Below are 20,693 nucleotides of genomic sequence, written 5' to 3' on the forward strand. Positions count from 1 at the left end.
AAAAGAGAGAGAGAGAGAGGGAGAGAATGTTATCTCCTAAGGAGGTCTGGTTAATGCAGATGCACGATACACACTAAAGGGGAGGGAGAGGGCCCAAACGGGCAAAGAAAAAAGTTTAATTTCTATTGTCTTGCATAAAATATGAATTTTGTTTCATTAATTTCCCCCACCTATCACTAATCTTTCGATATAAAGCATAGGTGATCAAATGTTTGGTACCTCGATGCTACGGTGGTTGTTTACCTGCCCTGGGTCCATCATGTCCCTTGGTGTCAGATCTTAATAGTCCAGTTCTTTCTTTCCTTTTAAGGGGTTGTGCTAGTAAGATGTCTGGCAAGGACTCATGGTCAATTCCAAGTTGTCCAGTAGGATTTATGCCAGTTTTATCTTGGATGTACATTGTACATGTTCATTAATTTATAGAGAACTATAGATGTGATCAAACTTGAAAGTAGGAGTAATGATGTCAGTAGTAAAGGTTTAAGCCAAGATCCTCCTAAACCAAACCATTTTCCCAGTATTTTTCCTAAACTGGGAAGAGGATCATTCAGAGCAGAAATCTGATTCTTCATGTGTCATAAGATGAGTTAACAAATGTTGCAGCCAAATGGTCATACCATTGGAAAATTCATAGAAAGTAGTGTGCTCACATTAAAGGCAGACTGACAGGGGCTGTTTCCAAGGCTATTTGTAGGTGACCTTGAGCCCAAGGGAAACCAATCGTGCATCTTCCTAACCAACCTGGCTAAAGCCAAGACCATTAACTTGTTCCATAGACACAAAGTCAGCTAGACAGAGAATTTAATTCTGGAAAGTGATTATATGATAAACTGCAGGAGATGCAATACATGATTTGCCTCACGACACATTTTTAAGAAAGCAGAAGCCCATTGCTGTCAGTCACAATCATCTCCAGGGGAAGGGTTTCCTAATATCTGGAAAACACAGATTAAAACCCAGTAATATTTCAGACAAAGCCCAAAACATTATAAACATATTCATCCGTTTGATCAGTCCTATGTGACTAATCCTTGATTTTAATCTTCTGTTAACAGTTTTATGAAGCCATCAGGTTTTCCATTAGAATTCTTTGATTTATTACCCGGTTCAGCAGTATGATCTGAGAGTTATCATAAACTTGTACTTGTCAAAAAGTCCTTTCCATGAATCTTTTTGAAGATGAAGCTTTTTTTTTTTGCAAAAGCATCAGAGTACAACAATAATTGGCTATAATTGTGATCAAGATGTTTTTAGCTGCAGTTACAAGAGTTGTGGAATGTTGAAGTTTCGCCTTAACCTATACAGTTCACAAGGTGCTCCCGTGTCTCCCCCCGTAGTTACAAGGGAAATAGAGTCTCACTTCCCACCAGGTAGAAAGGGCAGCTGCTCTTCCTGCTCGGCTCCAGGATGCAGTGACTGGGTGCTTCTTCAACAGGCAGGCTTGCAAAAGAAACAAGGTTTATTATCTGCAGACAGAGGCAGCTTCGTTTTCAGCTTTTCACACTGAAATCACTTCAGATTGCCAGAATGTTGTTCAGACAGCTCGGAGGATCCCCAATCCCACCCCGCGGCAGCTTCCCCAGCGTCAGCATTTCTGAAAACTAGGAGGTAAGCGTTGGTAACACAGAACTGCAGGTCCTGTCTGGGCTTCCCACTTGTCCACTCGTGCACGGCGGCCCAAGACTCCCCTGCCTGTCTTCCACGGGCAGCAGGTCGAGGAGGCACACACAGCCCACGTCAAGGTCTTCAGGGCTGGGACTGGGCCCAAGACTCCTGGGTGGGAAGAGGAGAATTTTGATCCACTCCCATCACATGAGTGACCACCAAACGGAAGGGATGTGATCCCTGAGCAGCCTTGGTTGCTCAGTCAATGGACGACTGACTCTGAAAGGAGGCTTAAGAAGTCCTCACAAGGGTGAGTGTTTTGACCCCACTCTCAACGCTGTATCGTTCTTCTCTCTTCTAACATTGTATCTGCATTTCCGCTCATATACAGAGTTTTACATGGACAATTACCACTAAGCAGCCACTCACCCCTTACTGCTGGGGACTCAATAGGCACTGAACAAAGGGTTCTGCAGGCTCGTCTTTTCTGACAATACTTGGAGAATATTGGAACTGAAGCCCTTGCACCGGTTTATTATCAAATAATGGAGTAGGCAGGAATCATGTGGCCCAGATTCTGGGCTAAAAGGGGTCCCGTAAGCTGGATAACATCACATCACAAAACTGAGAGTTAGAAAAAGAAAACATTAGGTCACCTCTGCCGCATTCAGCTGCTTCCTGCTCGCTTGGGAACCTGAACGAGTTTATTTTTATTCCACGGGGCTTCTGCTTTCTTAAAAATGTGTCGTGAGGCAAATCATGTATTGCATCTCCTGCAGTTTATCATATAATCACTTTCCAGAATTAAATTCTCTGTCTAGCTGACTTTGTGTCTATGAAGTATTTGTGCTCCGCACCGAGTCTAGGGGGTCCAGAGGTTGGTTTCTGTTGGCAATTCTATCCACGTAGCAATCTCCCCCTGAGACTCTCAGGTTTCCTAGGAGGATGTCAGGGAGAGGTCAGAGCATCTCCACTGTCTGAGGCCACAGCCCAGAGCTGCAGGGGGGGCATGCCCCCCACCCCCAAAGCACGCATTGTTCACTAGGAAACCAGGGCTCCCAGGACAGGCTCCAGTAGGAAAACCGGCCTCATTCGGGTTATACTCATCACTATATCCGTTATGAGGCCATAACGTGCAGACGTATATGTGGCTACTCAGAATTTGAGAGACACCTTCCTTCCCGGGGAGGCCGTGCCGAGACCTTCCCTGAGGCCTTATGGGAAAGTCCTAAATCACCAGAGCGGCTCTCCCTGGTTTTGCCACCTGACGGCACCTGGTAACCACAGCGAGGTGCGTAAGCGTCACCTGCAAGGGGTTAAAGGGCACAGGAGGCTTGTGGTCTGACCTCAAGAATAGTGTCGAAGAGACTTCCCTGGGGGTCCAGTGGGTAAGGCTCCCTGCTCCCAATGCAGGGGGCCTGGGTTTGATCCCCGGTCGGGGAGCTAGATCCCACATGCCACAGCTAAGAGCCCGCATGCTGCAGCAAATATCCCATGTGCTGCAGCTAAGACCCAGTGCAGCCAAAAAAAATAAATATTAAAAAAAAAAAGTGTCTCTGAGAAAGCAGGCGACACACACACACACACACGCACGCACGCACGCACGCACGCACGCCCGCAGCCTGGCCTCCGCCGCTTTCTGGTGGGTCGTTTCCTCTCAACAGCTATTTCCGTTCCTGCCCCAGGCACATGGGGGCCTGCACGCCTGGCCCCTGCGGTTGGCTGGGGCCACTGAGTTGTGAGGCTCGCCTGCAGGAGGACCTGATGGCCAACGTGAGGCCCCAGCGCCGTGGCTTCCTTTCTGCCGAAGCAGCTAGCGGTGAGGCTTCCGACAGCGACGGCTCCATCCTCTCGGGGTGGGGGCGGCGTGGGGCAGAGCCTGTCTGAACACTGAGGACGCGCAGCCTGAGCGAGACATAAACCTTGATGTTTTCAGTGACGTCTGTTCCACAGTGTGACCCAGCCTGTCCCGAGAGCTGGACCGCTGTAAGGAATGACTTTCCCAAAGGTCCTCGATGTCCTTCTGGCCAGACGCCTGGAAGGATCTCCAGTCCCCCTGGATTTCACCAAGCGCTTGGCGCTGGGCCCCTCCCTCCCCCTGAATCTCCCACAGCTTCTTTCTGTCTCCCTCAACAATGTCATCAACGACGCAGGTTCTCTCCACCTGTCTGCGCTGCCGTCTCTGACGTGATCCTTAGGCTTTGCCCTTTGTGTTAACGAGAAGGCCACTATTTTCAAGCAAAACAAAAAAGTCTTCTAGAAGAGGCCTATGTTCTAATGGATGTCTCTCTTTCATTAGGAAGGAAATCTTTTCCCAGAAGCCCCTCTCCCTGGACCACATGCTGATGCCCTGCCTACAAGAGGAGCAGTGAAGGTGGGTAAGGCTTCTGTGTTTCCATGGTTTCCATGGTGACTGTCATCTCTGTCATCTGGAATGCAGCCACAGCCTCTTACCTGCTTGCCCAGCTTCTGCTCCGGCCTCTCCCCCATCTGCCTGTCTGCCACAAACTGTGGATGAACACGTTTTAAAGTACAGTGTTAAAGTACAGTGTGTGCAGCCAGTATAACGTCAATGTGTTTTCTCTTCTCCATCAAGACTAGGCCCTGGGACTTCCCTGGTGGCTCAGCGGTTAAGACTACACGCTCCCAATGCGGGGGGCTTGGGTTCAATCCCTGGTCAGGGAACTAGATCCCACATGCATGCTGCAACTAAGAGTTCACATGACACAACTAAGGAGCCCGCGAGCCGCCACTAAAGACCCAGTGCAACCAAATAAATAAATAAATAAATAATTTTAAAAACACAAAAAAGGCTAGGCCCTGCAATGACACTCATGGCTCCACGGAAGGGTCCATCTAGACCAAAGAAGTCGTTGCACAGATTTGAGTTTTAAACCTAAACTTTTAAGAGCTCATAGCAAGCCTTAGTCTTAGAAGCAAGGCTTTCAAGAGAGAGGAGAGGGAACCATGGACCAAAGTTTGTGAGATTCACCCTTAGAGCAAGAAACCCAAGGTGATGATGTGAGAGAAATGCCCCGCAGCATAAGGAGAACATTCCTTCCAGGGCTGGGGAGAGATCTGACGGGCTTTGAAAGGGAGGACGCCAAGCTTGTCATGCTGCCTGGGTCCTTGGGAATGGACCCCGGCTCATCCTGCAGCCCTCAGATGTGGGACTTGCAATGATAAACAACCTGGCCTTGGAGGGGGTGCTCTGAAGGCGTGGGACTCCCACCTGTACCTCTGGGAAAGGCACACGCCTTCTCTGTGCCAGCACAGGGAGAGTGCAGTGCATGATGCCTGGGGTGCAGCCAGGCAGGGAGAGGACCTCAGCTGGTGCCCCAGAGCCGCAGTCCCTGCACACAAGCTAGAGGAGCTCCCCAGCCACGCGTGCCCTGGCGTGGAGGGCGGAGAGGGTCACTGAACCTGAAACCGGGGGTCGGGACAGTGCACGTTACGAGCTTGGGATCAGAGGTCACGGTGGAAGTCCTGACACCGGCAGCAGGTGCTAGCACCTGACCAAAGGCTGTGGACAGGTCATCACCTGCAGAGGCCAGAGCCTCCACCCTTCACTGCCACAGGGTTATATGCACATCTCCGAGTCCAGGCACCATGGAAGGAGACGGGAACAAGGGATTGTAGGAAGAAGCCTTGAAATGACTGCAGTTTGAGCTGGACAGTGACCGAGGTCACCAAAGGAACTGGATCTGAACAGACCAGTGATGGGACAGGGGCCGTGTCTGCCGGCAGCAGGCGTCTGGGGCTCCAAAGGAAAGTGGAGCTCAATTTTAGAAAACTGAGAAAGTTGCAGTTATTTTTCATTCAGCTATGTAAAGCATGTGTACTTTATACATATTGTCTCCTGCCCACCCCTCAAGGTCATGCTTAAAACTTTTCAGCAATACCCCTTTGCACTCAAAATAAAGCCCCAGGGCTTCCCTGGTGGCGCAGTGGTTGAGAGTCTGCCTGCTGATGCAGGGGACACGGGTTCATGCCCCGGTCCGGGAAGATCCCACATGCCGCGGAGCAGCTGGGCCCGTGAGCCATGGCCGCTGAGCCTGTGCGTCCAGAGCCTGTGCTCCACAATGGGAGAGGCCACAACAGTGAGAGGCCCGCATACAGCAAAAAAAATAAAAAAAATAAAAAAAATAAAAAAAAAAAAGCCCCAAATCTTTTCATGACGCTCTGGGTCCTATGACCTGGCACCTGGCTGCGTCTCCGTCCCCACCCCTGGCCGGTGAAGGTAGCAGAGGGGAGTTAGGAATGTGGACTTGGGGTGGGGTTTGAATCCTGGCTCCTCTTGGGCGTGTCCCTTGTCACCTCTGTGCCTCAGTCTCCTTGCAGATAAAACAGGGGTCACAACAGTGAGCCGCTGGTGAAGGGCATTGTGGTCTCTTGATAGAGAATCATGTGTCTGGACACGCACTCTGGCCTCTTCTCTCAAGTAGAACTTCCTGAGGTTTGCTAAGGCTCTGAGGTCCGCCTCCCCTCCCGTCCCCCGGGTCACAGTAGTACAAGGTCCTTGCTTCCCTTTATCGTGATGTGGTAAATGACTTAGGTGGATGGTGGTCACCTAACTTAACGCTTTTAGCATCTCTCTTTGTATGAAGGCAGATGTTCAGTTAATGACAAAAACACTGCATTTAAAAATTCTGACTTGATGGTCTTTTGTTCTCACGACAGTTTGGTGTGGTCTTGGCTGGATCAGGACCAGGAACAGCAGGGGTGGGCCAAGTGCTCGCCTGTTACACCCCCGGGGTATCCACTCTCACATCTTCTCCTGACCTTCCCTGATGCTGGGTGTGAATTCTGGTTCTTCGGGTTATAAAGTCAGGGTTAAAAAATAAATGGGGAAGGCAAATCATTCCCTTATAGTGGAACGGCAACTAATAAATGTAGAGGAAACCATGGGAATTTTTAAAAGCACTGTTTGGCAATGATCATAGTGATCCAGGCAGAAGCCACTGATGGAGTCAAGGTTGTCAGAGGTTCATGAAGAATAACACATGCTGGAATCTCGGAATCTCTCCTACAAGATACTAATTAATTCACAAATGAAAAAGTGGAGAAACTTAGCAAACATTGGGATGACGATGTCGTCAAGATTAACGTCACCCGTGCTAGGAGGGGTTGCAATCCTGTGCCGGCGATGAGCGCAGTACCATTTCTGTGATGTATCCCCAGCCTCCGTGGCGCCCAGCCCGGGATATCCTCCCTCCGCACCCCGGCCCAGCCCGCCCTGACTCAGCGCCCCGCCCCGGGTGCCGGCCCAGTGCGCCTGCGCAGAGCTGCCTCACCCTGACTCCACAGCCCGAGAAGCCCCCGGACTGTTCGAGAAGAGGCGAGGAGTGGGCGGGCCGACGGAACCGCGGCAGGCGCGATTGGTCGGCTCGGCGGAGACGTCATCGGGGGCGCGCCGGGGACTCCCGGAGAGTGGTGGCTCTCTGACCCGGCGGCTGCGAATAAATGGCCGGGAGGTCCGGGCGGCGCGATGCTGGGCTCTCCCGCGGACTCGGACCGGCCTCGGCCGTCGCTCGGATCCTGTTTTCTTCGTCCCTTTGGCCTTGTCCCCCGCGGCTGACCGCGGACAGGGAGACAGCTCTAGGTCTCTGCCACCTTCCGCTCCCCTCTGCGGCTGCCCAGGCCTCAGACGAGGGTCAGGTACGGGGCCGGCCTGGGGGTGCCGGGCGGGGGTCGGACGGGGCCGCGAACCTCGGGCTGGCCGGGCGTTAGTGCCCTAGCAGAATGGGGCTCTCACACCGCGGCTGCGGCGCCGAGAGCGCGACCACGTCGGGATTGAGTTCGGCTTCTCGTCGGTCCTCGATCGATTGATTTCCGAACGTCCGCTGGGTATTGCTGATCCAGGATGGGCAGACCCGACCTGGGCCCTGCGCTTCGCGGAGCCGAGAGTAGGGAACGAAGCTGCAGTGGGAAGCCGAGCGAGTGGGTCCTGGGAAAGGAATTACAGAGTAGAGGAAACGCGATTTGGGTGGGGCCAGGTGAGGGTGTTAGGAAAGGCCCCGAGTGACGCTTTAAACCGGGCCCTGAGGGCATGAGCGGATGTCAGCTGTGGCCAGAGTATCCCAGGCACCCGGGAAGCTCCCGGCAGCGGGAGAGCTGATGGGCAGGTCCGGAAAAGGCCCCGGGGACGTGAATTCTGGGAGGGACAAGAGTTCTGAGAGGTTTGGTGCGTGCCAGATCACGGAGGGGACCCTGTTGTGAGGCGTGCCATGGACTTCAGTTTTCTCTCAGGTGCAGTGGCATCACCGTTTGTCCACCTGTTTTCCACTGGTGAGTTAACGACTTTCACTTCCCCTGGTCAACTCCAGGTTGATTGTCATTAAGGAATAAATTCTGAGTAAAACTCAATGCATAAGGGAGTTAAAGGCAGCAACAGGGGACTGAGTCGAATGTCCCCGGGATAGTGTAGTTAAGTAACGTGACTTAGCACCTGGTAAGAGTTTTGTTTGTTAAGTATATTCAGTAGATGAAATTGCGATTTGAAGTTCACCGAGGCTGTAACTTTCCCTAGTAGCTGTGTAGTTGAATGTGGGACGTCCCTGTCAATAATGAGTCAAAATATGGATTAATGAAAACTTAAATTCGGGTTGAGCTTGATAAACTAGGAATTAAAAGAACTGAAAAACAATCTGTCTTCTAAGGGGTTTGATTCTGAAGGAGCTTGTACTTACGCTAAAACTCCCATTTTCTGTTTGCTGAAAGACAAGAATTTGTGACACGTAGGCCCTTGCGGGAGCCCAGATGACTTGGACATTTAATGCTCCCTGCACGTTTACTTATATCAGCTGTGCGATATAAACCCTGGTGACTGAAATTCGGACCATCCTTGCTTTCCTCCTAATTATTTCTAATTCTTGCAGGTGACATTTCACTCTGTCTTCTGTGTTTTGGACATTTTCCCATAATGGAGTTCCCTGATTTGGGGAAGCATTGTTCAGAAAAAACTTGCAAGCAGCTAGGTAAGCACTTCTAAGAGAACATTAACAGGAAATGGGTGTCTTGTCATCTATATGGGAGAAGAACTGACCATTGTCTTCATTAGCTGTTGTTCTCTGGGCCTTGGCCTTTCTGGCTTTTCAGTAATGAGATGCTGGCCTGAGTTTTTGGTTCTGTACAGCTAGGTACAAGGCTGGCTGCCAGGACCGAGTGGATGTAAATGCTCTGCTTAAACACGTGGTACCACGTGAGGTGGGCTCTCTTTGGAAAGGTTAGCTGCACCAGTTCTTCAGCGTTGCCGGCATTGCCAAATTCGTGGCCCCCAGTTTTCTTCTCACGTGGTACCTCGGGGATGTATTTGAATAGCCATAATATGAGCTCAGCAAAGGAAAATACCTGTTTATTATGATCTATGATTCTTCTGTTCTAGTCTTTAAAACAGTACTCTTTTTTGTGTGTTTTTTGTCCTTTTTTTTTTAGATTTTCTTCCGTTAGAATGTGATGCATGTAAGCAAGATTTCTGTAAAGATCATTTTACCTCTGCTGCACATAAATGTCCCTTTGCATTCAAGAAGGTAATTGGTCATACTTCATTCTAAAGATTCTCAGCCTCACTCTCCAAAGCTGCGCTGCCCAAGATAGCGGACACTAGCCACATGTAGATAAAACTTAATTAAAATTAAATAAATCTTAAAAGTCCTGTTTCTCAGTGATGCCAGCCACGTTTCAGGTTTTCGGGAGCCGTGTGTGGACAGAGCAGATGTGGAGCTTTTCCATCATTGCAGGAAGCTCTGGACGGCACAGCTCTAAAGCAACAGATTATTTTCCTGGAATCAAATTGTTGTACCTAAACCTTCAGAGCTTACTTTACCTGTTAAAACACTTAGTTCCTTTTATTTAACACACAAGGAAAAACAGCTCTGTCTTCATGGGGCACAAGAAACGCAGTGCAGCGCTTGATGGGGGCTCTAATCTGGGAAGAATTGTAAATGCTTGCTTATCTGGGTAACTTTGCAGCCTTGGCATCCTCCCTAGGTGATTCAGATAGTTCATGGTGGAAGCTGGGAGATGGCTGTAAGGAAACAAACTTGCCTAAGTCCAGAGGTTTAAGACCTTGGTTATTGACTTTTCAGGCGGTCCCAGCCTGAACTCACTTTGTTTTGGGTGCTTCAGGGAGCATTTTCGTGAGCTCTTCAGTCAGCACTCTGCTGCTTCCCCAGGGTGGCAGTTAGAAATGCGGGTGACAGTGCTACACCCTTTGACCAGTGTCGGCTGGGGTCTGGCCCTTTGCTGATTCCTGGGGACGAGGGAGGGTGACTCATGTTCACCCGGCACCGATGACCAGGCCAAACTACCTGGTCTGTTGCCTTGACCTTCCTGTGTCCCTGGATAGGGAGAGTCTGCCTAGAGGTGACTGAATGATGCTTTATTTCTTAACTTGGCCAACTTGCCGGCTGCAGGAGCACCCCTGGGTGGCTTTCCAGCTCAGTTCCCAGACAGCTGGCATCGCGATTCTGTGATTACCTGTTACTCGTCCACATGTCACCTCAGTGTTCTTGAGCTAAATTAGCTCAGCTCCTGCCCTGGCCCAGAGGGATTTTAACCGTGCTGGGCGTTCCCTCCAGAGCCCCCCAGTGCTGGGCTTGGATGGTGGTTCTGAGCCTGAGAGCTCAGCCTGGCCACGTGCGCCCTTGACCCATGAGCTAGTCTACCTGCGTGGCCGCGGTGGAAGCTAAAAGGAGCATTGGGGAGGCCGTTGGCAGGCAGAGGAGCTGAGGCTCTTCACGGCTGGTGTTTCTTCCTGGCAGCCCCACCCTCGAGGTGTTTGGGCAGCTTCACTGCCCACTGCGTGGTGCTGGACAGATAGCCCTGCCGCCCTGAGACTGTCCTTCTGGATTGGTTCACCAGCTGCCTTCCTGGGCTGCACTTGACCTCTGTCTCAGGGTCATTTCTGCGGGTGGTTAATAGTCTGTTTCTTCAGTTCTCCTGGGTTCCACTTAAGGCAACTGTCTTCACGCCCTAGGGATGCCTTGCTGCCGGCCGATCCCCTGTGCTAAGCACACTCTCCTCTCGCGGCGGGGGGGAGTCGGATGTCAGTGTTTGTACTCTGGTTGCTTGTAAATGTGCTGTACCACCGTGCCTTTGTGTGTGTGTGAGTTTTGATTGTCTGAATCTGGAATATCATCTTGTATTTGTTATTTTTAGGATGTTCAGGTCCCAGTGTGCCCACTTTGTAACAGCCCCATCCCAGTAAAAAAGGGAGAGATCCCAGATGTGGTGGTCGGTGAGCACATGGATGGAGATTGTAAACATCACCCTGGGAAGAAGAAAGAGAAGGTGAGGACAGGGTCTGTGTCAGCCCTCTGGGGGCTGGTTTCTCCTCAGAGGAAAGAAGCTCAATTATCCAACCAGGCTAATTAGTTTTAATAGTTTTTGTACAAAATAAAACCCTAACAATTGATCGGTGTTTTTCTGGATTGTGAACAGCATGGGTTTTTACAGTTACATAAACATATTTCCTAAATATTAGGGTCTATGTTAGGATTTGCTTTTGTTACAGGAATTCCTCCCAAGATGGAAAGTTAATGTGGTTCTCTAGAATCCTTCTGTTAGTGTGTGGTTTTTCCTAAGCTCTGCCTAGGAAATGTCGAGGCTGTAAAATCAGACATCGGCGTTCCGGCTTTGGTAGTGTTGGTGCTCGTGCTAAAGCTCCGCGTCTGTCTGTCTGGAGTCCGGCGTGGTGGAAGGGGCGGCCGCCTGCCTCTCCTTGAATCCGTGGTGCCACGTGCTCGAGCAGAGCGTTGAAATCCAGCGTTTGTCTCGCTCGCCCTGTAGTGCTGGGTGACGCCCGGTCCCCGCGGTGCGCTGGCCGCCGGGCTCCGGCCCCCTCGCTGCGGCCCCCTCGTGCGGCTCGCCTGGCCGTTCGCTGGCGTCGGTGCTTTTCCCGCTTCTGCTGCTGCCCAGGGAGTTCCCACGAGGGGCCGGCTGTCCTCCTTGGCCCCGGGTGTGGCAGCTTCCCCCTGGCTGACCCTGTCGCCGTCTCCTCTGGACTCCCGCTCCATGGGGCTGGACCTCCCGGGCCGGCCTCCTTTTTCCCCTCAAGTTCCCTTTTCTCTGTGTGACCCACGTGCAGGTGGTCTTTCCTACGGCGTGGTCAGTCGTCCCCACGCGCCAGGTCCGCAGCTGACCATGCGCATGCGCCGGGGACAGGGCGGCTCTGCCGTGCGGGCGGGGGTCCTCCCGGGTCCCGCGTCACCCGCGCTGCCTCTGCTGCTGTCGATTTCTGAGCCTTCGGGGATTCTGTGTCACACATACGCTGCTTCTTGACCCTCCCTGCCGGCTCATAGTTCAGCTTTTTCATGTCTGCTGAGTCCGTTACTGCTCATCCACGTGCTTTTTCTAAAATCCTGTGGCTGTTTTGGGCTTCCCTGGCTGTCCAGTGGTTAAGACTCCGCGCTTCCACTGCAGGGGGCTCTATCCCTGGTCAGGGAACTAAGATCCCGCGTGCTGCGTGGCACAGGCAAAAAAAAAAAAAAGAAATTAAAATCTCGTGGCCGTTTCCTTTTTATCTTTTGCCCTTTGGGGTTCATCCATCCTTTTTCAGAACGTCTCTGCGTGGTCACTTTTATAGAACTTCAGGCGGAGTCGGAGCTGCCACCTGTGGTCACTTCTCCATCCTCGACCAGAGTCCAAGGAGACTCGGGTTGGACATGGCCCGTGGCAGCTGGCCCACTCCTCGGAGCCCTGCACGCGTCCCCAGGCCCAGCCCAGCGCTGCACGCTCCCTGGGGCCTCCGCGTTTATTTGGGGGGTTTCCCTAGGATGCGGGGTGCGCTGCCCCCTGCTGTCTTGGCCTTTAGAGCTTATCTCCAGGGCACTGGCTTCTGACCACCTTACCTCACGGTTTCTATATGTTACACTAAATACAGAACAAATGCAATTATGACAAATAACCTGGAACGGGAGGGTGAAGTCTGTCCCTGAGCTTCCGTCCCAGACCCTCTGATTGGAGCCCCCCGACCCCTTCCTGGCCCCGTCTCCTCCAGCCCGTTGCTGCTGCTCATGCTTGCCGTGCCTCCGAGCCTTCCGGAAGCTTCAGTAAAAGCCTGTGCCTTCCCTCCGACCACGGCCCCGCCCATGTGCCCCTTCCCCACCCCACCAGGTGACCAGGTCCTCCTCCCTCCTGGCTCCACCCTCACTCCCCACCTCGCGCTGCCCCTCCTCGTCTTCCGGGCCCCGCTGGCACCTGCACTGCTTCCACGCGCCTGGATCACTCGCCCTTCTTGGCCGGAGGGCTGCCCCCAGGTTGCCAGCCCCCCTCCTCCCTGACACTGTCACCCGCACAGAGTCGGAAGTGCCTGGGAGTTTATATCACCCCAGAGACCCCGCAGGAACTAACGGCTGTGCCAGCTCCCCTGCCCCTGACGGGACACAGCCTGTGCCAGCTCCCTCTAGGGCTGTGCGTGACGCCTCGTGCCTGGCCTCCTTCCCTCCCGTGTCCCCGTCCCCCGCCCCCCCCCATCTTGTTCTTTTCCTGGAGTACCTCCCCAAGCATCTCACATGAGACCCCAACTTAAAATGCCGCTTTTGTATTCACCACTTGTTAAAACTTTTCTGTCTCCTAAACTAGTATTTCCTTGTTTACCTGACAGAAAGACATCTCAGTGAAACCCCAGTGCCTTCATTCTGTTTAGCTAAGGACCGTTTCTAGTTTACATGCCGATGGTCTTATGGGGGGGCGGGGGCTTGTTGAATGATTGCTTGGTGAAGCTGCTGGAACATTGAAGCAACTTGTACTTTCTCAGATTTTCAAGTACCGCTGCTCAAAAGAGGGCTGCAGGCGGAAAGAGATGCTGCGGGTGGTTTGTACTGAGTGTCGTGGCAGCTTCTGCATCCAGCACAGACACCCTCGGGACCACGGCTGCGCCCGCGGAGGCGCCCCTGCCAGCACGGCCGGGTGAGGGAGGCCCGGCTCAGCCTGCGTGGAGTTGGGACAACCTGGACCTGTGCTGCACGCTCAGCTCTTGGTGTTGACCGTTCGCTGTAGGGGTTTGGGTGAATACGATCTGAATTAAAAGCAGATTCCAAGTTGAAGCCGGGTTCTAGTCGTTGTTTGCTGGGACTGCAGCTCTGGAGCCAGAAGTGCCTGCTCACCGTGCAGGGCCATGGGGAGGGTCTCCCCCGGCCTCCCCCTCGCCGAGGGTGCTTCCCGTAGGCTCGGGGTTCTCTGGCTTGTGGACGCGTCACCCTGGCCTTTCACCTTCCTGTGGCGTTCTCCCTGTGCACGGTGCTGTCCAGGTGTCCTCTTTGCATAAGGACACTGGTCTGTGGGGTCAGTGCACCGTGAGCTCAGCCTCCCTAATACAGCTCCCGCGACCCCCTCCAAATAGGTCCTGGGTGTCGGGCTCCGCCCACCTGACGGGGGCAGTTCAGCCCCTTCACCGGTTATTTACAGGGAGAACCTTCCTCGGGTCGGTGGCAACGTCTGCCCCCACCTTCCGTGGGTAGAAATGGAAGCCCGAGTCACCTGTCACTTCCACTCGGCTGTTTCTCATGGTGTCTGTGCCCGAGCCGGGCTGGGGGGTGACCTCGTCCCTGCATGCGTGGCTCTTGGCATCGGTGAGGGTTGGCCGAGCACTGACCTGACCCTTCTGCGCAGGTGCTCGGCAGCAGGGGCCTCGGATCCCGGGCCGTCGGCGGCTTCACGCGAGGGGCCGGGCGGCTGGCTGGCTCGGCGCTTCAGGTACTGGTCCGGGGGCCACGCGGTGTTGGTGCCGTTGTGTCAGGCGGGACGGTTCTCTGTCCCGCCGGTGGGTGCTCAGCGGTCGTGGTACGGCTCGTGACTGGCCACCTGGAGCTCCGCGCTCCGTCACAGCTGGATGGGATGGCGGGGGTCGCACGCCGGCCTTGGGCTTTGTCAGCCCCGGGTGCGCACGCAGGTCCCGCCAGCACAGGGTGACGAGAGGAACAGTTTGTAGCTGGTTTCTGAAGTGCTGTGTTTGGCGAATGTCTTTGATACGATCACCCGCTTCTAGTTAATGAAGACAAACCTGAGAACGTAAGCTGTTTTCTTCTCTTTCAGGTGGAGAGTAAAGCGATGATGTGACTCTGTCTGTTCAAACTGGCCTCTCTCCGTACGCGATCTGCACTTTGGGGACACTTTTATGCCCGAGCACTTCCATACTTCCCACCGTGAGCAGCTCTGCCCTGAGCTGAGCCGGTCAGGGGCTTCTGTCACTTACCCTCTGTCACTTGAACCACCGACAGTGGATCTCACTGTGTCTTCCTCACGTGGCTTGTGTGGTGATCAGCCATCTGAGCCCAGGCCCGGGGGTGGGACTACACCTACCCTGTTAGGGGTCCTTGTCCAGAGGTGGCCCCCAGCCCACCGCTCCTGTTCCACTGAGAGAACAGCCTGTGACCCTCTGACTGCAAGCATTGGGGTGACACCGAGGGCTTTGGGGCCTGTCAGGAGAGCCGTCATCTCCTGGGACCTCAGGGAACCGGATGAAGAGAAATACCATCCCAGGCATAACCCCAGGGGCATCCAGCCGTGCGTTCCAGACATCCCACTGCTTGCGGATTAACAAAAATCCAAGCAGTTACTCTTCCTTTTTTGGTTTCATAGCCTCAAAATATAATGGTTGTGACCAGCTAGAGGGGTGGGATAGGGAGGGTGGGAGGGAGACGCAAGAGGGAGGGGATATGGGGATGTATGTGTACGTATAGCTGATTCACTTTGTTGTATGGCAGCAACTAACACACCATTGTAAAGCAGTTATACTCCAATAACGATGTTAAATAAATATATATATATATAAAATGGCTGGGGGGTGTATTCAGTTCCCATTCCACGGGTGGGTTATCCAGCTCTTTCTAGGCCCTGTCCTGTTGGTGGCGTTAGATCTGGACCCGTGGTTCTCCAGCTGCACCAGGATCGTGCGGGGGCCTGTTAGAGCAGTGCCACCGCCCCCCACCCCACCCCAGCGGAGTTCCTGACGCTGTGGGTCTGGGGACTACGTAGACGGAGCACTTTCTGCGGTCCAGGTCCAGTGCAGTGGTCACTGGCCACTAGGGAGCACGTGAAGCCAGCCTCCAGCGTAGCCGCAGAGCTGTTCATTCAGTTATTAGGAAACCATGTTGAGTATGTCAAGAACATGAATATGTGAATCTGGCTTTTCAGCTGTAAATGTTATAAAATCTAAATACAGATCAGGTCTTTCTCAAGTAAGGTTAATGTCCAAATTGAGACCCTGGGTTTTGAAGTCAGCGCCAAAAAAAAAAAGTGAAATATCTCATTGTTAAAAATATTTACAGGTCGAAATAGTATTTTGGATATGATGGATTAAATAAAACATTAAAGTGAGTTTTACCTGGTCTGGTTTTGTTTTTTAATTGTGGCTACTAGAAATTTTTAAAGTAGGTAGGCGGGGCTCACGTCATACTTTTTAGCGCCATTCTTTTTTTTTTTTTCTTCTTTGCGGCACGCGGGACCCCCACCGCTGTGGCCTCCCCCGCCGCGGAGCACAGGCTCCGGATGCGCAGGCCCAGCGGCCATGGCTCACGGTCCCAGCCGCTGCGCGGCATGTGGGATCTTCCCGGACTGGGGCACGAACCCGCATCCCCTGCATCGGCAGGCGGACCCCCAACCACTGCGCCACCAGGGAAACCCTTTAGCGTCATTCTTGATCATCCAAACTAAAGGACAAAAGACGTGCACGTTTTATCAGGAATTATCAACTTAGGAGTCCACTCGTGTTTCTTAACTGTGGAGTATTTAAGTGTATTTAAGAGCTTTCTGAGAAGTTAGTATTTTCCTTAAGGACCTGTGTGAATAGACACTGAAGTGGCGCAGAGGGTGCAAGGTCAGGGAAGCAGTCAAGGTCACAGGCATCCTTACGGCTGCGCGGTCTCCCAGGACCTGGGTGTGTCATCGCTCCTCTCTCTGTCCGGCTGCTCAGAGAGGGTTGCCTTGCTGTGCCGGAGGGGACGTGTTTCAGAGTTTGGTGGAAGGTGCCAAGTTGCCATCCAGAAAGTCACGCCAGCTTCCTCTCTCCGTCCGTTTCCCCACACCCTCATCAGCTGTTTCATTGGCTTAGTTTTTTCTTAATGTGATGAAAACATGGTGTCACCGTGCTTTAAATGGGTACGTCTTATATTAGTAAAGTTAAGCATTTTCTGAGAATTGCCCATTCGAGGAGTTTAAGGGCGTCCGTGGTCGTGGCCGAGGGACGGGGAAGCCACAAGTGTATTTTAAATTTTCGTAGAGAGTGCTAACATGAGGAGAAGGTTCAGAGAATTCCTTTGAGTGTCACAAGTTTGCATGCATTTTTGAGAAGGCTTGGCAGGAAGTCGTGTGGTTTGTGGTCACCCGTTGGGCGGGAAGGGCTCACTTCCTTAGCTGCTGGGGCGCCTCAGTGGAAATGTTTGCAAGACATGGGATGATGAGGTCGTGGCTCGGCCACTTGATGAGCGACCTTGAGCACGTTGTGTAACGTTAGCTGTAGTTTCTTCACCTACAAATGGCAGCCTCAGGTGGGATGGGGCGAGGCTGACAGGCACTCTAACAGGTGCCCCGAGGCACAGGACTCTCCAAGTGTGCAGGCTCTGTCTGGGCCTCGGTGCCCGGCGGTGGGCCCACCACTGCCCTACTGGACGAGTGGGCGTCAGGTCGGCCTTTTCAGGGAGTCCATTGTGTCTCTTGAGAGGGTCTGGCTCGTGGGGAGGGAGAGCCAGGGAGCAGCTGAGTGTTTTCTCCCACCGGCTGGGGTCTTCACCCACGTGCGGCCGCGCCCCCCTGCCGAGGCTGCGGTCCTGCCTCTCAGCTCCGAGCTGGGCGAGGGGCCAGGCTGCCTGCCCAGTGTCCGGTGACTGGTCCCGCGGGCGAGGTGGTGCGTGGCTGCGGTATCAGAAGTGCCCACAAGGTGTCACCAGAGGGCCTCCCGAGAACTGAGAGCTGGTGGCCTAGGTAGGACCTTAGTTCTTGCTGGGAACTGGGCCCAGGATCCTGGGAAGGACAGACGCGATCAGCCCGTCAGCCCCAAGTCAGTGTTTGCAGGTCATTCACGTTAAAAGCGATCGGGGATGTTTTTAAACGTATCTTTAATCCGGCTTCCCCATTCATTCTTGGCAGTAATGCTATGACCAAATCTGAAAGGTAGGTTCTGAAATGAGTTCCTTAAATGTTCTTAGTTTTCCAAGTTTTAAGCTTGAGAATGAGGACCGTGGACACTTACTCAACTTTGCAAATGTCCTGAGACGTGGTGTGTTTGGGGAAGGTGGTGAGAGGGAGACTAGTCTGACTTTTTACTTGGTCTGGTGTGAAGGTTCCCCAGATAAATGTTCATTTGTTTGCTTTATTTCACTGAAAGGCTGTAAGAACAGCAATCACAGTTTTCTGTACGAGGTGAGTAGATGCTCTGGAAGAGCCAAGAGCAGAGTGTCGGTGCTGCAGGAGGGGTTAAATGTCGTGTGAAGAGCGTGTTTGCTGTTTGTCCTCAGTTTCTTCTCCTTTGATTTCTCCCTCCCTGTCGTTAGGGCGTCTGGGGGCTCCCCTAAAACCCACGTTTGTAGAATTCACACACATCCCTATCTACATGACGAGCCGTCCTTAGAATGCGTTAAAAGCTAAGATCTTCTTGCAACAAATGCTACACAGATTACCTTTAAAAATGGTCTTTTTAAAATCCCATGCCAATGGCAGAGCAGCTGGTTACTTTCACATTCTGGAGAGTTCTTTGTCGTTCTGAATTAAACTGAAGCTACTTGTACATTTATGCAGACATTGCCTGGAGAAAGACCTATTAGCAAGGTCACTGTGTCCGTCACGGTCAAGGAGCAGCTTATGGGACCCCAGGGAGAGGGAGAGCCGCCAGGCGTTGGCATACACAGTGCCCAGTTGTAAATCACTTGCTGGGTGGTGATTGGCTGTCGTTAGCTGAGTGTTTGCCTCCTCAGGTCCACCTAAGCTGTGCCCACCACAGACACGGGCCGCGCAGGCAGCCTGCTTCCCAGGAACCGATAGCCTTCATTCCCGCAAATGATAATCAGAAGATAGGATGGGGGGCTTCCCTGGTGGCGCAGTGGTTGAGAGTCCGCCTGCCGAGGCAGGGGACACGAGTTCGAGCCCTGGTCCCGGAAGTTCCCACGTGCCGCAGAGCAACTAAGCCCATGAGCCACAACTACTGAGCCCACGCGCTGCATCTACGGAAGCCCGTGCACCTAGAGCCCTGCTCCGCAACAAGAGAAGCCACTGCAATGAGAAGCCCGCACACCACAACAGAGGCCCAACACAGCCAAAAATAATAAATAAATAAAAATAAATTTATTTAAAAAAAGAATGGAAGAGAAAAATCCAATTTCCAATGGTAATAAATATTAACTACTTAGGAGTAAACTTAAGATATATGCAAGACCTAGATGAGATAAAACTTTAAGACACTCATGAAAGACAAAAGTAGACACAAATCAGTGGGGAAAAAGTCCTTGTTCTTAGGAAGGGTCAACCTTATAAGGTGTCTGTTTTGCCTAAATTAATTTTAAATCTAAGATGATCCCAATAAAAATACCAACAGGCTGTTTTCTGGAACTAGACCAGTCGATACTTGAGTTTACAGGGAAAGTCAACGTAATAGGACAGCAAAGGCAGCCCTGGAAAGGGGGCCGTGAGGGCCCCTGCGGCCTCCGTGATCACGACAATGACCTGCTGGTGCAGGAGGCAGGAGGGAGCGCAGAGCCTGGCCAGGTGCGTCTGGACAGAGTGCGTGAGAGGAGGCCTGTCTCAGAGCACTGAGGCCAACATGGATTTTTTCAAAGTTGGTGTTGGTTCAACTGGACAGCCATTTAGAAAAAGGTAAAATTCTACGTATACCTTACATCACCCACCAAAAAGGACTCATATCAGAAATCTGAATGTAAAAAATGAAATCAAGGGCTTTCCTGGTGGCGCAGTGGTTGAGAGTCTGCCTGCCAATGCAGGGGACGCGGGTTCGTGCCCCGGTCCAGGAGGATCCCACATGCCGCGGAGCGGCTGGGCGCATGAACCATGGCCGCTGAGCCTGCGCGTCCAGAGCCTGTGCTCCGCAACGGGAGAGGCCACACCAGTGAGAGGCCCACGTACCACAGGAAAAAAAAAAAAAGAAAGAAACCAAGCCAGTACTAGAAGAAAACACGGGTGGTCTCTCTGAAGCTGGGTGTGGGAGGGCTTTCTCACTCAGGTTCAGAAGTCAGGTGAGGGGAAGGGAGGCCTTCCCGGGATGCAGAACACCCGCGTCAGGAGGTGGTGTCTGCAGCGCACATCGCAGAGAAAGGTGGACTTCTCCAACACGTAAAGGACTGGACGTCGAGGGGGAAGGATCAGAAGCCAGAGAGAACGATGGGTGAAGGACGTGAACTGACCGGAAAGGGTGGGTCCTTAAAGGGGTGTCTGACCTCACACGCGTTGGGAGATGCGAACGGAAACCGCACCAGGTTCCTGTTCCTCAGGTTAGATTAGCAAACGTGCAAACCTGAGCGGCTCTGCTGGCCAGGCTGGCAGGCGGCAGGCACTTCCAAACCCTGCTGGTGGGGATGCCAGATAGCACAACCATTACAGAGGAAAATCGGACAAAATCTGGCAAAATGAACGTCTACGTAGCGGTCCCACTTCGAGGAACCCAACCTGGTTTACCACCAGCAACCTTCAGAGGCACGTGCACTGCATCCTGGTGTACAGCTGCAGAATTGGAGACGACCTCCACGTTTGCCCTCACGTGGATGGGGCACTGTGAGGCTGTAGGACAGGACGGAGAGGCTGTCGGTAAACCGACCAGGATCTCCAGGATGTACTGTTGCTGTAAAGGAGTGCGCAGCATGCTACTTTTGTGGGCAAGACAGAGGGGATAAATACCCGAATACCTGCTTGCTTTTGCCAGGAGAAACACAGGATAAAGAAGAAGCGAATGAAACTGGGTACCTGAGTCGGAGGCGGGGGAGGGAACGATACCCTCCGGTGAGCTTCTTCCGTTTTCAACAAAATCAACAACAGCACAGAGGCCCGGAGGCGCCTGGAACTGGAGTCGAGCAGAAACAGGTGAACACAGGTCTCTCACGTGAACAACAAAACCACATTAAAGGAGGAACAAACACTGTTTATTG

At 52.7% G+C, this 20,693-nt stretch overlaps 1 protein-coding gene across 3 annotated transcripts; it reads left to right on the forward strand.

Moving 5' to 3' along the window:
- Positions 1-7,007: 7,007 nt before the first annotated feature.
- On the forward strand, positions 7,008-15,930 carry ZFAND2A (zinc finger AN1-type containing 2A). Of its 3 annotated transcripts, none has more exons than XM_081255570.1 (8): positions 7,008-7,263; positions 7,844-7,893; positions 8,484-8,582; positions 9,040-9,134; positions 10,765-10,896; positions 13,364-13,515; positions 14,218-14,301; positions 14,641-15,930. In XM_081255570.1, the coding sequence occupies exons 3-8, from the start codon at positions 8,528-8,530 to the stop codon at positions 14,657-14,659; spliced, it is 537 nt and encodes a 178-aa protein (XP_081111696.1). In that variant the 5' UTR covers positions 7,008-7,263; positions 7,844-7,893; positions 8,484-8,527; the 3' UTR covers positions 14,660-15,930. The 3 variants fall into 3 exon arrangements, with proteins under 3 accessions (XP_081111696.1, XP_081111695.1, XP_081111697.1); XM_081255569.1 differs by having other exon boundaries at positions 7,855-7,893; XM_081255571.1 differs by lacking the exon at positions 7,844-7,893.
- The last annotated feature ends 4,763 nt before the right edge of the window (positions 15,931-20,693 follow it).

This window comes from Mesoplodon bidens (genome assembly GCF_964165515.1).
Source record: "Mesoplodon bidens genome assembly, chromosome: 15".
In the NCBI taxonomy this organism is placed as follows: Eukaryota; Metazoa; Chordata; class Mammalia; order Artiodactyla; family Ziphiidae; genus Mesoplodon; species Mesoplodon bidens.